Source organism: Hemiscyllium ocellatum, chromosome 17 (assembly GCF_020745735.1).
Source record: "Hemiscyllium ocellatum isolate sHemOce1 chromosome 17, sHemOce1.pat.X.cur, whole genome shotgun sequence".
Taxonomy (NCBI): Eukaryota; Metazoa; Chordata; class Chondrichthyes; order Orectolobiformes; family Hemiscylliidae; genus Hemiscyllium; species Hemiscyllium ocellatum.
In genome coordinates this window covers 69,953,068-69,969,744 of record NC_083417.1, presented here as the reverse complement: position 1 = coordinate 69,969,744, position 16,677 = coordinate 69,953,068, and the positions used below count along the sequence as shown (strand labels likewise).

Sequence of the window (16,677 nt, the reverse complement as noted above, 5' to 3'; positions counted from 1 at the left end):
AGATTAGATTCCCTACAGTGTGGAAACAGGCCCTTCGGCCCAACCAGTCAACACCGACCCTCTGAAGAGTAACCCACCCCCCCGACTAATGCACCTAACAACTTTGGAAAATTTAGCATGGCCAATTCACCTGACCTGCACATCTTTGGACTGTGGGAGGAAATTGGAACAAACTCTACACAGACAGTTATCCGTGGCTGGAATCGAACCAGGGTCCCTGGTGTTGTAAGGCAGCAGTGCTAACCACTGAGCCACCATGCCGCCCCAATAGTAAACTTTAAATTCCCAGCAATGGACCAAAGGCTTCTAGCTGATGATGTAAAGTTAACCAATTCCAAATGAAAGCACAAATATGCTGCATGCTGCTGAATATCCTGGGAACCACATCCTGAACGGTGATCTGAGAATTCAGGACTGCACAGAGATTATGTTGGGAATCATGAGGAAAATATCACCTTGTATCGTCAGGGGTTTCAAATGTTTGTTTGTGCCTTAAAAATATGAATATATTTGAGTATATTTTGACATTCCCATTTGTGTTTTTCCTGTGTCTGTTGCAGAAAATTCCAGAACAAGCTATCATCCTGTTTCACGCTTGTGCGCACAACCCGACTGGGGTAGACCCGAGGCCTGAGCAATGGAAGGAGCTGGCGATGATGGTCAAGGTGAGACATGGGCCCTGGCGTGTTTCAAAGTGCCGGGTTTTGCAGCAAACAGTTTTTTCCCACATCCGTCTCAGTTGAGATGGTGGGAATGTGTCGGACCCCTTTGAAGCTCTTCTTTGAATTAAAGTCCACCACATTATATCTAATTTATCCAGTAATTCACCATTTAAAGTTGACAGTTGATATTTTCCTTCAACTATATTATTAAAATAGTGACAGTATATTTATTTAATGTTAATAATTTACATCTAATACTGTTTGCTAAACTTCCCATGTGGCCTGCATCCTCTGAAGAACTTCTTGCCATGCTTTCACACCTGCACTCAGTCCTCCTGACCTTCCTGTCCCTGCACTCCCTCACAGAATCCCTAGTGGGGAAACAGGCCATTTGCCCCAACAAGTCAATGTTGACCCTCCAAAGAGTATCCCGCCGACCCCATTCGCTACCGTATTACTCTACATTTACCCCTGACTAATGCACCTAACCTACACATCCCTGAACAATACGGGTAGTTTAGCATGGCCACTTCACCTAACCTGCACATCTTTGGACTGTGGGAGGAGACCGGAGCACCCAGAGGAACCCCACACAGACACTGGGAGAATGTGCAAACTCCACACAGACAGTCGCCTGAGGCTGGAGTTGAACCCAGGTCCCTGGCGCTGTGAGGCAGCAGTGCTAACCACTGTGCCAACGTGCCACTCCTCACAAACCTCCAGCCCCATTCTCACCTTTAAAATCTCCGGTGTCCGGTGTCTTCTGGCTGCTGCTGAAGCTCCACCTTGTGGCAGAAGTTAGTTAGTGCAACTCACCAACCTCTGCCAATAGATGGAAGTTAGCCAACTAAAGCCAAGTAGGTTTGATTTTAACATTTATATTGTTTATTTTAAAGCTTATTTATTTATAAATGGTGACATTTGAGAATATATTCCTTTTAACGTAATTATAGAATCCCTGGTGTGCAAGCAGGCCATTCGGCCCATCGAGTCCACACCGACCCTCTGAAAAACATCCCACCCAGGCTCACTTGGTCTCTGTAACTCTGCATTTACTGTGGTGAATCCACCTAATCTGCATGTCTCTGGACTGTGGGATGAAACCCATGCAGACACGGGAGAACGTGCAAACTCCAAATCATCCACAGTCACCCGAGGCTAGAATCGAATCTGGGACCCTGGTGCTGTGAGACAGCAGTGCTGACGCCTGAGCCGCTGTGCTGCCCCTATTTTGTACGTGTTGTTTTCTGCTGAGAATGCTGCTGAAGTACCTAGCAGTACAGCATTTCTTTTATGTTGTGTGATTAATCTTGCTGTAATAGGAGACAAGGTGCAGTAATTGACATGGTATTACATATACCTGTTTAAATAAAGTGCTATCAAACCAGTTGGTATACAGAGCTGAGATGTCTAACTTTGTTTTGCTGTCCAGAAAAGAAACCTCTTCCCATTCTTCGACATGGCTTACCAGGGTTTTGCAAGTGGAGATGCTGACAGAGATGCCTGGGCTGTGCGCCATTTCCTTGAGCAGGGGATTAACATAGTTCTGTCACAGTCCTATGCCAAGAACATGGGGCTGTATGGTAAGTAAATATCCCTGGATTCCTGTCAGTTTGTTAATGCAGTTTGGTTTGGGACTGAATGGTTCCAAATGTGTATGAATACCAACTTGCGAATTAATTGTCTAGCTGCCTTCCTTTTGGGTTGATTTTTCCTCCTCTTGTAGTCTGTCCGAATTGGTCAGCATTCCTGTTGGAGAGGCAAATTGACAGCTCCCTACCCCTGTTCCTTTGCCAGTGCCACTCCATAAGACGTAGGAGCAAGTCAGTCCATCAGTCCCTTCAATGAGATCATGACTGATCTGATCATTCTCAGCTCTTTCCCCTATAACCCTTGAAATTGTTTACTGATTGAACGTCTGGCTATCTTAGCATTGAATGTACTCAATTAAACAGCTTCTACAGCTCTTTTCCACAGATTCATTACTCTTCAATGTTTGTGAGAAGATTTGTAGCTCGGGTGCTTGTTGTTGTGATTCTGTTCGCCGAGCTGGGAGTTTTTGTTGCAAACATTTCGTCCCCTGTCTAGGTGACATCCTCAGTGCTTGGGAGCCTCCTGTGAAGCGCTTCTGTGATGTTTCCTCTGGCATTTATAGTGGCTTGTCTCTGCCGCTTCCGGTTTTCAGTTGCTGTCCGCTGCAGTGGCCGGTATATTGGGTCCAGGTCGATGAGTTTGTTGATAGAATCTGTGGATGAGTGCCATGCCTCTAGGAATTCCCTGGCTGTTCTCTGTTTGGCTTGCCCTATAATAGTAGTGTTGTCCCAGTCAAATTCATGTTATTTGTCATCTGAGTGTGTGGCTACTAAGGATAGCTGGTCGTGTCGTTTTGTGGCTAGTTGGTGTTCATGGATGCGGGTTGTTAGCTGTCTTCCTGTTTGTCCTATGTAATGTCTTGTGCAGACCTTGCATGGGATTTTGTAAACTACGTTGGTTTTGCTCATGCTGGGTATCGGGTGCTTTGTCCTGGTGAGTTGTTGTCTGAGAGTGGCTATTGGTTTGTGTGCTGTTATGAGTCCTAGTGGTCGCAGTAGTCTGGCTGTCAGTTCAGAAATGCTCCTGATGTATGGTAGTGTGGCTAGTCCTTTGGGTTGCGGCATGTCCTTGTTCTGTTGTCTTTCCCTTAGGCATCTGTTGGTGAAATTGCGTGGGTATCCATTATTGGTGAATACCTTGTATAGGTGTTCTTCTTCCTCTTTTTGCAGTTCTGGTGTGCTGCAGTGTGTTGTGGCCCTTTTGAATAGTGTCCTGATGCAACTTCGTTTGTGTGTGTTGGTAGCCACACACACAGATGACAAACAACAAGAATTCGACTGGGACAACACTACTATTATAGGGCAAGCCAAACAGAGAACAGCCAGGGAATTCTAGAGACATGGCACTCATCCACAAATTCTATCAACAGACACATTGACCTAGACCCTATATAACCGGCCACTGCAGCGGACAGCAACTGACAACCGGAAGCGGCAGATTCAAACCACTATAAATGCCGGAGGAATCAGCACAGGAGGCTCCCAAGCACTGAGGATGTCACCTCGAAAGGGGACGAAACGTTTGCAACAAAAACTTCCAGCTCGGCGAACAGAACCACAACAATTCATTACTCTCTTAGAGAAGAAATTCCTTCTCATCTCAGTCTTAAATGTATGACCCCTTATTCTGAGATTATGCCCTCTGCTCCTAGTCTCTTCCACAAGAGGGAACAACCCTTCCACATCTACCCTGTCAAGTACCTCAAGAAATGCGTATGTTTCAATAAGATGACTTCTCATTCTTCTAAACTCCAATCAGTACAGACCCAACCTACTCAATATCATCTCATCATGAAAATTCCCCCTTTATCCAAATCCTCTGCCTTATTCCACTGTTTATGTTATTATACTATCCCAAACGCCACGGGCTCTTAACCTTATGTGTGGTACTTTATCGGCTACCTTTGGGAAATCCACATGATATCTGCTACTCTTCCTTTGTCTTGTTATCTCCTGAAAACAATTCTATTTTATAAGCGGCCTAATGTGTGTGGTACCTTATCAAAAGCCTTCGGAAAATCCAAGTATGTTACAGATATTGTTTCCCACGTTATCTATCCTGCTAGCTACCTTCTCAAATAATTCTGGCAAATCTGTGAGCCATGTTTCCTCTCCATGACCCCATGTTGACTCAACTTGTTCATATTGTGTGTTTCTAAGTGCTCTGTTATTGTAACAGACTCCAACGTTTTCCTAATAACAGACATTAAGCCAACTGGCCTATCCTTGCCTGTTTTTGTCTCCTTCTCGTTTCAAGTAAAGTTGCTGTATTGTAGTTTTCCAAAGCTATGGGACTTATTCAGATATTTACCAGTGTATCCACTATCACTGTATCTGCTTCCTTTAATATCCTAGAATGCATCCCATCAGGTCCATGGGACTTACTGGGCCTTAACCCCATTAGTGATCGTTATTGTGTTTATTTCCTCACCTCCTTTTGCCCCATAATTATTTAGTAATTTTGGAATGCCGTTAATGTCTTCTACTGTGAAGACTGTTGCAAAGTATTTATTCAGATTCTCAGCCTGGTTCCCCATTATTGTTTCCCTAACCTTACTCTGTAAGGGGCCTGTTTTCAGTTGTTTTTGCTTTTCCTTTTTATATATTTAGAGAAACTCTTGCTGTCTGTCTTGATACTACTTGCAAGTTTACCTCCTCTCTCACTTCATTGTTTTTTTGGTCGACTTTTATTGGTTTTTAAAACTTTTCCAAATTCTCTGGCTTACCGCTAGCCTTTGCCATGTCCTACGTTCTTTTCTTTCAGTCTGATTCCGCCCTTAAATTCCATGGTATTCTAATATCCAAACACTGGGAGATGTGTGAAAGCGAATATAATGGATGCTGCTCTTTCTGAATTGTTCCTCCGTCAGTGTGAGGTGGTGCACTTCGGAAGGAGAAAAAGGATGAGGGAGTAGCTAATGAAAGGCAGGACACTGGGTAGCTTAGAGGAATAGAGGGATCTTGGGTAATTATTCACAGATTCCTGAAGTCAGCAGACCACGTGAATAGGATAGTTACGGAGGCAATATGAGATACTTGCTTTCCTCAGTAATGGCATAGAGTATAAAAGCAAGGAGGTAATGTTGGGAGTTGTACAGAGTATTGGTCAGCCAATCAACTGGAGCAGTTTTGGTCACCTCACTACAGGAATGATCTGATAGCACTAGGGGGGGGGGGTACAGAGGAGGTTCACCAGGATGTTGCCTGGGATACAGATGCTGAGCTATAAGGAGAGACTAGGTAGGCCTGGATTGTTTTCTTTAGAGCAGAGATGACTGAGGTGTGTTAAGCTATATGGGGTATGGACGGGGTGAATAGACAGCAGCTGTTCCCCTTGGTTGAGGGGTCAGTCACAAGAGGGCATAGTTTTAGGGTAAGGGGAGGAGATTCAGAGGTGTTCTGGGCAAAAGCGTTTTCATTCAGCAGGTGGTGGGAAGCTGGAATATGTTGCCTGGGAAAGTAGAGGAGGCTGGAAACTTTACATTTTAAATGTCCTGTATCCTTGAATGTGATGGTTAGTACAGGAATTTGGAATTAGCGCACCTTTAGCTGTAGTTAGATCAGAGCTGGCTCAATGGGCCGAAGGGCCTACGCTGTCTGACCCATGACTCTTTGTGACTGTGCCTGCTGCCTGCTATGTGCCTCACTGCTGTGAAAGGGCAAAGTGACTGTTTCCAAGCTGACATCGCACTCTCTAGGACTCCCAGTGACTTCCCTTCATTCATGAGGTTTGTTCAAGGAGCATGCAGGGTATTCAACCACTTGAGTGAGTGGTTTCTGCAGATCCTGTGCTGACCTAATGTTCACCCAGTGAACTTTCCAGGTCACATCAGTCATCTTCAGTGATCTGCTCATCATTTGTTGTGGGGCTGAGGGTAGTATTGATATCAGAGTCCCTAGACTTGGAGGGGAAATTTAAACCATCAGCCAGTCATATGTCCTTCTGATCACTGTCTGCTTTGTGAATGTTCGCTCAGTACAGACTCTGCTGTAACACAGCCCATCTTCACTACCCTGCAGTATTCCTTTAACAAGTTCATGCATAAAGGATAGCAACTCTGGGCTGTGCTAGTGCCCGTAGAGAGCGATCCCAGCTTGGAAACATTCCTTTTAGAAACATTGGGTTCAAGCAGAAAACTAGAAACTGAACTCTTCACCTCTCTACGATATTAATGCTAAACTGCTAAATAGCTTTCGAAGGCTTCAGCTGCTGTTCTGTCCTCTTGACAGTATGAGCTGTAGGGAGAGGCTGAATAGGCTGGGGCTGTTTTCCCTGGACCATCAGAGGCTGAGGAGTGATCTTGTAGAGGCTTATAAAATGATGAGGGGACATGGATAGGGTGAATAGGCCAAGGTCTTTTCCCCAGATTAGGGGAGTCCAAAACTAGAGAGCATAATGTTTAAGGTGAGAAGGTCAGGATTCAAAAGGGACCCAAGGGGTAACTTTTTTCACGCAGAGGGTGGTGCGTGCATGGAATGAGCTGCCAGAAGAAGTGGTGGAGGCTGGTACAATTAAAGAATTTAAAAGGCATCTGGATGGGTAGATGAATAGGAAGGTTTAGAGGGACATGGACCAAGTGCTGGCAAATGGGAGTGGATTAATTTAGCATGTCTGGTCAAGTTGGACTGAAGGATCTGTTCCCATGCTGAATAACTATGTGACTCGATGAGTGAACTGCAGAGGGTTAATAGGGCTCTCTCCCTTGCAGGTGAGCGTGTCGGTGGATTCACGGTAATCTGCAGCGATCCCGATGAAGCGAAGCGGGTGGAATCGCAGCTGAAGATCCTGATCCGGCCCATGTATTCAAACCCACCAATAAACGGAGCCCGTATTGCTGCTGCCATCATGAACACAGCAGAGCTCCGAAAAGAGTGGTGAGTCTGACTCAAAGACCAAGAGCATCTTTCAGGTTTACCCGCAGCAGCTGCTTCATCTGAAGACCCTACTGCCTCGCCTTGAGCTTAAAAAGCAATCCTGAGATGGAGCAATGGTTTAGCTGATTGAAACCAAAGACCTTGAGTGCCCTTCAGATGTGGTTCAGTGGGTAGCGCTCTGGACCATTGAATCTGAACCCAAATCAGACTTCACTGTGTGCTATGGAGGGAGTGCTGCACTGTCTTCTACTGGGCTCTAAACATTTAAATACTAGCAGTGATTACACTAATTTGGGGTGAATTATAACAAGAGGTTGCACAAACCAGGATTGTATCCCTGCAATTTAGAAAATTTCAGGTGGCTTGGACCAAACTTAACAGATAGGATAGGGAAACTAGCTTCGCTGTTTGGGGAAGTCATACCAAGGGATGTAGCCTGTCAGCTAGTTTCTCAAGTGAAATTCAGAAGACACTTCCACATGCAAAAGGTGCTTCCACAATTTTGGAATACTGCATGCAATTCTGACCTCCCTGCTATAGGAAGGATGTTCGGAAACTTGGAAAGGGTTCAGAAAGGGGGCAGTATTGTGTCTCAGTGGTTAGCACTGTTGTCTTAACAGCACCAGAACCCAGGGTTGAATCCAGCCTGGATAGCTGTCTGTGTGGAGTTTGCAAAGTCTCCCCATGTCTGCATGAGTTTCCTCCGGATGCTCCAGTTTCCAAAGATGTGCAGGTTAGGTGGATTGGCCATGCTAAATTGCCCATAATGTCCAGGGATCTGCAGGCTAGGTGGGTTAGCCATAGGAAATGCAGGGTTACAGGGATAGGGTGGGTCTGGGTGGGATGCTCTTTGGAAGGTTAGTGTGGACAAAGTGGGCCGGATGGGCTGCTTCCACACTGTAGGGATTCTATATAAAAACGTTTTACAAGGCTGTTGCTGGGATTTGAGAGTTTGAGCTATCGGGAGAGTCTGAGTAGACTGGGGCTATTTTCCCTGTAGCGTCAGAGGCTAGGAGGTGACCTTATAGAGGCTTATAAAACCATGACAGGTGTGGATAGAGTAAATAGGGTTTTTACCCCAGGATGGGGGAGTCAGAACTAGAGGGCAGAAGTTTAAGGTGAGAGGGGAAAGATGTAAAAGGGACCTAAGGGGCAACTTTTTCACTCAGAGGTTGCTGTGTTTATGGAATGAGCTGCCAGAGGAAGTGGTGGAGGCCGGTACAATTACAACATTTAAAAGGTATTTGGATGGGTACATGAATCGGAAGAGTTTAGATTACATCCCTTACAGTATGGGAACAGGCCCTTCAGCCCAACAAGTCCACACCGACCCTCAAAATAGTAACCCACCCAGTCCCATTCCTCTGCCCTACATTTACCCCTGACCAAGGCACTTAACACTACGGGCAATTTAGCATGGCCAATTCACCTGACCCGCACATCTTTGGAGTGTGGGAGGAAACCGAAGCACCCAGAGGAAACCCACGCAGACACAGGGAGAATGTGCAAACTCCACACAGTCAGTCGCCCGAGGCAGGAATCGAACCCTGGTCCCTGGTGCTGTGAGGCAGCAGTGCTGACCACTGAGCCACCGTGCCGCCCCAATTAGAGGAATATGGGCCAAATGCTAGCAAATGGGACTACGTTAGGGTATCTGGTTGGCATGGATGAGTTGGACCAAATTGTCTGTTTCTGTGCTGTATATCTTTATGATTCTACGTGACAATTGACGCTAGCTCAGAGTTAGTTTTAAATCTGTGATGGATAGCTTTTTATTGGTTAAAGTTTTGAAAGGATATAGGGCAAAGGTTGTAGATTTGCTGTGACTCTGTTGAGTGAAAGAAGAGGTATGAGGGCCTAAGGGGGGCCTCCTCTTCCTGTTATTAAAACAAAAAGTGCCAGACGTCTGAGCAGCATCATCTGTGGAGGCAACGTCACCATCTAGCGTGGTCCCTCTGAGGAGTGAAAGTGAGGTAACATCACCGTCTAGTGCGATCCATTTGCATTACAGCACCGAGGCATTCTTTGCTGGATGGTATTTATCCCTTGACCAGTATCACAACAGCAGATTATCAGGTCTCATTACTCTGTGTGGGATCTTGCTATGCATATAAATGTGGGTATTCTTATAACTAAGCCACTTCAAGGATTGAGTTCAGTCACTCGGGCTGCCTTAGGCTGGGTGGTCTCGGGAGGCTGTAATGTGGAGGTGCTGGTGTTAGACTAGGATGCACAAAGTCAAAAATCTCACGACTCCGGTTTATAGTCCAACAAATTTATTTGAAACTGCAAGCTGCCTGAGGACAGAGTTGGAGGGCTCCAAAAGCTTGCGGTTTCAAATAAACCTGTTGGACTATAACCTTGTATCATGTGATTGTTTGACTCTGGAGGCTGTGCCATTGGCTGGATTTGGAGGGAACAACACAGTAATCCCTGCCTCACATGGTCAGGCTACCCTTATTCCCCATGTCGCTTCATCCTGAAGAATGGAGGACAGAAGATGTACTTGAAGCCAGATACCTCCCACTGTTCTGTTCTTGAGTGAGCCATTGGCCCCATTAGATGTCCTCTGTACTTCACATCAGGTGTAGCTCAGGTTTTTGCAGGGAGAGCGCACTGAAATGGAACTAACTGCGTCACTCTGACAAAGAAATGTCTGTTCCTGGGCAGTTCTCTCCCAGGCTGCTGCCAGTAATACAAGAAGACTTGGAGCCTGTTCTCAGTCCCCCCAGCTGGACCTTTTTAAAGATTGTCCCTAATAGATCCATTGAAGCATTTTACAAAGTCTGAAACTTGAAAAAATCCTTTGCTGGATTTTCACAGAGTTGGCAGGTTGATGAAGGTTTAGTAAGAGGACAAAGTTTTCTCTTCCAGTACATTTGGATAATTTTCCAGTGCGGTTAGCAGTGACTGACAGGAAATGGTGCTTTGATACTTCAAGGAATTTTAATGACCTCCTTTTGGGTTTCTGTTCAGCTGGACAGGCTCACTTACCCGTGTTGCTGCAATGTTTCATACCTGTGACCCTGTACCATTCCTTGCGAACACACCACCAATTACGTAATGCCTGCCTAATGCTGCTGTTAAACATGCAGACTTTACACTCCATACAGTCTTTACGATCATAGACATAGGATCAGAGATAAGTCATTCATCCATTGGACCTTCTCCGCCATTCAGTGAGCTCATGGCTAATCGGATAATCCTCAACTCCCATTTCCCTGCATTCCCCCCGTAACCCTTAGTTCCCTTATTAAAAATCTGCCTGCTGAATACACTTAATGACACAGCCTCAACAGCCCTCTGCAGTAAGGAATTTCACAGATTCCCTGCCCTCTTAGAGAAGAAATTCTTCTCCATCTCTACCTTAAATGTGCAGTCCCTTATTCTGAAATGATACCCTCTGGTCCTAGACTCTCTCACAAGGAGAAACAGCTTCTCTTCATCACCCCTGTCAAGCCCCCGAAGAAATTTGAATGTTTCAATAAGGTCGTCTCTCATTCTTTTAACCTTCAACGAGCACAGGCCCAACCTACTCAGCCTTTGCTGATAAAGTCCTTCCTACTCAGTATCAACTTTGTCAACCTTCTCTGGATTGCCTCCAGTATCAGTCTGTCTTGCCTTAGTTAGGGAGTCCAGAACTGTTCAGTGTTCCAGGAGCATTCTGATTAGTGCCTTGTAAGTTTTAGTGACATCTCCCTACTTTTTATTCCATTCCCTTTGAAATAACAGCCAATGTTCCACTTGCCTCCATATTACCTGTCGAACTTGGATGCTAACTTTCTGTGATTCATGGATAAGGACTCTCAAACTTCTCTGTTCTGCAGCTTTCTGCAGTCTTTCTCTGTTTAAATAATATTCAGCTCCTCTGCTCTTCCTGCCAGAGTGCATGACCTCACATTGTAGGATGAACTAAGATTGGACTGAAGGTTAGATAGTTTGGACTCTTCCCCTCAGTCTGAAACAGTCCACAAACTGGTCACATTAGATTTTTTTTTGCCATTTGGTCATAGAGGCCACACGTGAACTGCATCTGAGCAGTCTAGCCTAGGTACTGGTGGTCCATAGACCCATAACACACACTGTCCTTCATTTGGCATGGATTGAAGTTTCAGACTAAGAGAAGATCTTCAGAGAATGTTTCAGAAGCCTCACGTCAAATCCGATCTTCAGCTGGAAGTGCTCGATTCTCGGCAAACGATGCCTGAAGTGGAAAGCGTTTCGTTCTCCAGAAGTAGCATTCCTCACCTTGATGAGCATGCTTTAAAACCAATTGAGTGATTCTGTTCTATAGTAGAAGGGAGCCTGGGATAGAGAATAATCCACTGTTTGTCTTTCCCCTGCACAGGCTCGAGGAGGTGAAGGGCATGGCAAACCGCATCATCAGTATGAGAGAGCAGCTGGTGTCAAACCTGAAGAAGGAAGGCTCAATCCATAACTGGCAGCACATCACCGACCAGATCGGCATGTTCTGTTTCACAGGGCTCAAACCCGAACAGGTAATTCATATTCAGCTCTTCGGGACCATCTCAGTGGGGCAACTGTGGAATTGATCACACACCGTCATAAGTGATGATGGCGGACAACCTGGAAAAGTGTGAAGTCATTCACTCTGTAAGGTCGAATTTGAATGCAGATTCCAGGGTAAAGGTAGGATTCTTGGCGGTGTGGAGGAAGAGAGGGATCTTGGGGGTTCCCATCCTTAGATCCTTCAAAGTTGCCACCCAGGTTGATAGTTGAGAGTGTGGTGTTGGAAAAGCACAAGAATTCCTGATGAAGAGCTTATGCCCGAAACGTCTATTCTCCCGCTTCTCGGATGCTGCCTGACCTTCTGTGCTTTTCCAGCACCACACTCTCGATTCTGATCTCCAGCATCTGCAGTGCTCACTTTCATCCAAGTTGTTAGGTTTGTTAAGAAGACATTGAGGTGTTGGCTTTGATTAGCAAGGAGAAAGTGAGGACTGCAGATGCTGGAGATCAGAGCTGAAGATGTGTTGCTGGAAAAGCACAGCAGGTCAGGCAGCATCCAAGGAACAGGAAAATCGATGTTTCGGGCATGGGCTCTTCTTCAGGAATGAGGAAAGTGTGCCAAGTGGGCTAAGATAAAAGGTAGGGAGGGGTGTTGGAAATGTGATAGGTGGAAGGAGGTTAAGGTGAGGGTGATAAGCCGAAGTGGAGGTCAGGGCAGAGAGGTCAGGAAGAAGATTGCAGGTTAGGAAGGTGGTGCTGAGTTCGAGGGTTGGGACTGAGACAAGGTTGGGGAGGGGAAATGAGGAAACTGGAGAAGTCTGAGTTCATCCCTTGTGGTTGGAGGGTTCCCAGGCGGAAGATGAGGCGCTCTTCCCCTAGCCGTTGTGTTGCTATGGTCTGGCGATGGAGGAGTCCAAGGACCTGCATGTTCTTGGTGGAGTGGGAGGGGGGGGGTTGAAGTGTTAAGCCATGGGGCGGTTGGGTTGGTTGGTCCGGGTGTCCAAGAGGTGTTCTCTGAAACATTCTGCAAGTAGGTGGCCTGTCTCCCCAATATAGAGGAGGCCACATCGGGTGCAGCGGATGCAGTAAATGATGTGTGTGGAGGTGAATTTGTGGCGGATATGGAAGGATCCCTTGGGGCCTTGGAGGGAAGTGAGGGAGGAGGTGTGGGCGCAAGTTTTGCATTTCTTGCAATTGCAGGGGAAGGTGCCAGGAATGGAGGTTGGGTTAGTGGGGGGTGTGGACCTGAACGAGGGAGTCACGGAGGGAGTGGTCTTTCCGGAATGCTGATAGGGGAGGGGAGGGAAATATAACCCTGGTGGTGGGGTCTGTTTGGAGGTGGCGGAAATGACGACGGATGATACGAGGACCAATGGGTTCTGTTCTGGTGGCGATTGGAGGGGCGGGGCTCCAGGGCGGAGGAGCGGGAAGTGGAGGAGATGCAGTGGAGGGCATCGTCGATCACGTCTGGGGGGAAATTGCAGTCTTTTAAGTAGAAGGCCATCTGGGTTGTACGGTATTGGAACTGGTCCTCCTGGGAGCAGATGCGGCGGAGACGAAGGAATTGGGAATATGGGATGGTGTTTTTACAGGGGGCAGGGTGGGAGGAGGTGTAGTCTAGGTAGCTGTGGGAGTCAGTCCGTTTATAGTAAATATCCAATTAGCAGGGGGATTGAGTTGAAGAGCCAAAAAGTTATGCTGCAACTCTGTCGAGCCCTGGTTAAACTTGAAATATTGTGTTCAGTTCTGGTCACCTCATTAGAGGAAGGATGGGGAATCTTTAGAGAGAGTGCAGAGGAGATTTACCAGGATGCTGCCTGGACTGGAGGGCATATCCTATGAGGAAAGGTTGAGGGAGCTAGGACTTTTCTACTGGAGAGAAGGACAGTGAGAGGTGACTTGATAGAGGTGTACAAGATGTTGAGAGGCATAGATAGAGTGGATAGTCAGAGCCTTTTCCCCAGTGTGGGAATGGCTGTCATGAGGGGGCATAATTTTAAGATGGTTGGAGGAAGGTTTAGCGGAGATGTCAGAGGTCGGTTCTTTACACAGAGTGGTGGGAGTGTGGAATGCACTGCCAGCAGTAGTAGTAGAGTCAGATACATTAGGGACATTTAAGTGACTCTTGGATAGGCACATGGACGTTAATCCAGTAAAGGGTATGTAGGTTAGTCTGATCTTAAAGTAGGATAAAAGGCCAGCACAACATTGAGGGCTGAAGGGCCTATACTGTGCTGTACTATTCTATGTTCTTTGCCATGGGGTTGTGGCACAGTGCTGGGGGAGAGAAGAGGAATGTTCAAAATAAGGGACACAGCATGAGGTGTTAATTTTAAATCTTAGGTATGGTTTTTGTTAAGCAAAGTGATATTGTCCAAAGGCAGGTAGATGGAGTTAGACCACAGATCAGCCAAGATCTCATTGAATGGCAGTACAGGCTCAGGAGGCTAAATGGTCTACTCCTGTTCCTATGATTACTTCTTGAGTTTAGAAGTCTTAGAGGTGAAATTAATCAGGATAATTAAAGGTATTTGCTGTGATTAAAAGGCTTGGTATGATGTTTGCACTGTGCGTCCTGTTAGTTGTTAGGTGGCATGAGGAATGTTTGAGTGATTGTCACGGTGGGGAAACCCTAAATGCTGGCACTGTCTGTTGTTCTTAATGCCTTGAGCTAGGACTATTTTCACCTGGAGAAAGAATTCCATGTTTATTTTCTGTTACTCAATGGAGTGGGCTTAATGGAGTTTATTGTGTGTTTCATGACAGGTAGAGCGGCTGACGAAAGAATTCTCGGTTTACATGACCAAGGATGGTCGAATCTCTGTGGCTGGAGTCACTTCCGGCAATGTCGGCTACCTTGCACACGCCATCCACCAAGTCTCCAAATAAAACAGCGAAGGAAGGGGAAGACCCGAGAGCGGGAAACTCAGCTTTCAACCACAGCCAGAGCCAGGAGTATTTTGTTCAGAGTTTAGCAGTCAGCTACTGTTACTATCTGCCGGATGTTCAGTACAGAAAGGTCCAGTGTGAGGATGGGGCTGGTATACAGCCTTCCAACACTTCAGGGAGTTTATTGGAGAGTATACGGCTGGCTAACTGAGATACTAACTCTTTCGGTGACTGCAGCTCTGAATTCCCTCTGAATCCACTAAAGATGAGAATTTTAGGGTCTACTTTGCAAATTAGCTGTGGCTGAATAAAACACCTGCTCCCTTCCCTACCCTACCCTTCCTCAAAGACTCTGCCTTGTATAACTGACACAAGTAAAATTTCCCTTTGCGATTTGTCTATCCCAAGCCCCTGTGCTAACTCCCTCTCTCTGTTCCTGTCTGATTTGCTTTCATCACAGCCCTCAGAATGAATCAGTCACCTGCCTGTTTGCGTTTGACCCCTACTAATTCTCTTGTTAGGTCCACACTTACTGTCAGCAGTGAGTATTGCCTTCCTACAGCTTGCTTACTCCATAATGCTTTTATCAGTATCACGTCAGGCACTCTCCTATGTTACGTAGGTGCAAAGGTCTTTGCTTTGAGTCTTTGAGGCTGGTCAGTTGGCTTCACATTTGTTCTTGCATTGGTATCGGTCATAAGGACTGACCCAGAAATCGTGCGATCATGCTCTGTGTAGGTTGTAGTCTGGAACTGCAACAGAGTCTTATCATGGTAGAACTGGTTAGTGGTGTGTGGTTGACCAAATGAAAATGTTTGACCCCGCACATGCCAAAAGGCAGCGCAGTACTTGAAGGTCCAGGGCTCTTCCAGCCAAATGGTACATGGCTGTGGTGGCAAGCTCAGATTTGCTGCACATTGTTAAATTCTGTTTCCAATCTAGGCTCTTAGAAACCTGTACTTATGCCTCAATAAAATGGTTCCTTTAATGATCAGTACCAATTAACTTGGGTTCCCTGTGTGACCTGCATTGTTTTCTGTGTTGTTGTAACTGCATCCCACTGCTGCTGATGTGTGTGGTGATGGAGGTGGACGTCAGGGTGTTACACACCTGAACCACAGCCAACAGAACAGAACAACAAAGTAAGAGCTGGAGTCGACCACTTGTGGCTGATTTGGGCTACAACTCCGTTTGTTCCCAACGTCCCTTGATTCACCAGACACCAAAAACACACACTATCGTTCTTAATAAGAGGATGCTGAGAGCAAACTGTCTTGGGTTTCTTTGCTGAGAGAGTAGTAAGGGCATGGAACACCCTGCCTGCAACAGTAGTAGACTCGCCAACTTTAGGGGCATTTAAATGGTCATTGGATAAACATATGGATGAAAATGGAATAGTGCAAGTTAGATGGGCTTCAGATTGGTTCCATAGGTCGGTGCAACATCGAGGGCCTGTACTGCGCAGTAATGTTCTGTGTTCACTCTGAAGTGCTGAAGGGGACATGACTAATTTTTCTGTCAGACTTTCGGCTTTGTGTCAGTTTCAGAATTTCCGTATCGCGGGCTCCGGCTGCCTCCTCTTTACCGTGGACTTGCAACCCCTTTACACAGCCATCCCCCATCAGGATGGTCTCAGGATTCTCCACTTCTTCCTGGAGAAAAGGCCTGATCCACCCCTGTCCACTACCACCACCCCCTGGCTCGGTGAGTTCATCCTCCCCCCGAACAACAACTCCTTTAACTCCCCTCTCTTTCTTCAAGTCAAAGGGATGGCCATGGGTACCTGCATGGGCCCCAATTATGCCTGAGTCTTTGGGGGATACACGGAACATTCCCTGTTCCAACTCCTGCTCCTTACTCCGGCGTATCAATGGTATCATCAGTGCTGCTTACCTCTTCTTTGGAATTGGAGAAGTTTATCAATTTGGCTTCCAATTTCCACCCTGCTCTCACCTTCACCTGGTCTATGTCTGACTCCTCCCTCCCCTTCCTTGACATCTCTTGTTTCAGTTTTTGGGGATAAGTTGGCTGCCAGTGTCCATTACAAACCCACCGACTCCCATATTTGCCCTGACTGTACATCATCACACCCTGCTTTCTGTAAAGACTCCATTCATCTGTCTCCTTCACGTCTGTTCCGATGATGCCAACTTTGACAAGGGGGACTCCAAAATGACTACCTTCTGCTT

General features: G+C 46.4%; 1 protein-coding gene across 1 annotated transcript in view; it reads left to right on the top strand.

Moving 5' to 3' along the window:
* Positions 1-15,493, top strand: part of LOC132824038 (aspartate aminotransferase, mitochondrial) — a 48,681-nt gene extending 33,188 nt beyond the window's left edge. The window contains exons 6-10 of the mRNA XM_060838296.1: positions 561-665; positions 2,095-2,245; positions 6,964-7,129; positions 11,478-11,628; positions 14,366-15,493. Of these exons, the coding sequence (XP_060694279.1) occupies positions 561-665; positions 2,095-2,245; positions 6,964-7,129; positions 11,478-11,628; positions 14,366-14,488 (696 nt within the window). The 3' untranslated portion in view covers positions 14,489-15,493. The remainder of the gene's footprint in view (positions 1-560; positions 666-2,094; positions 2,246-6,963; positions 7,130-11,477; positions 11,629-14,365) is intronic.
* Positions 15,494-16,677: the final 1,184 nt, after the last annotated feature.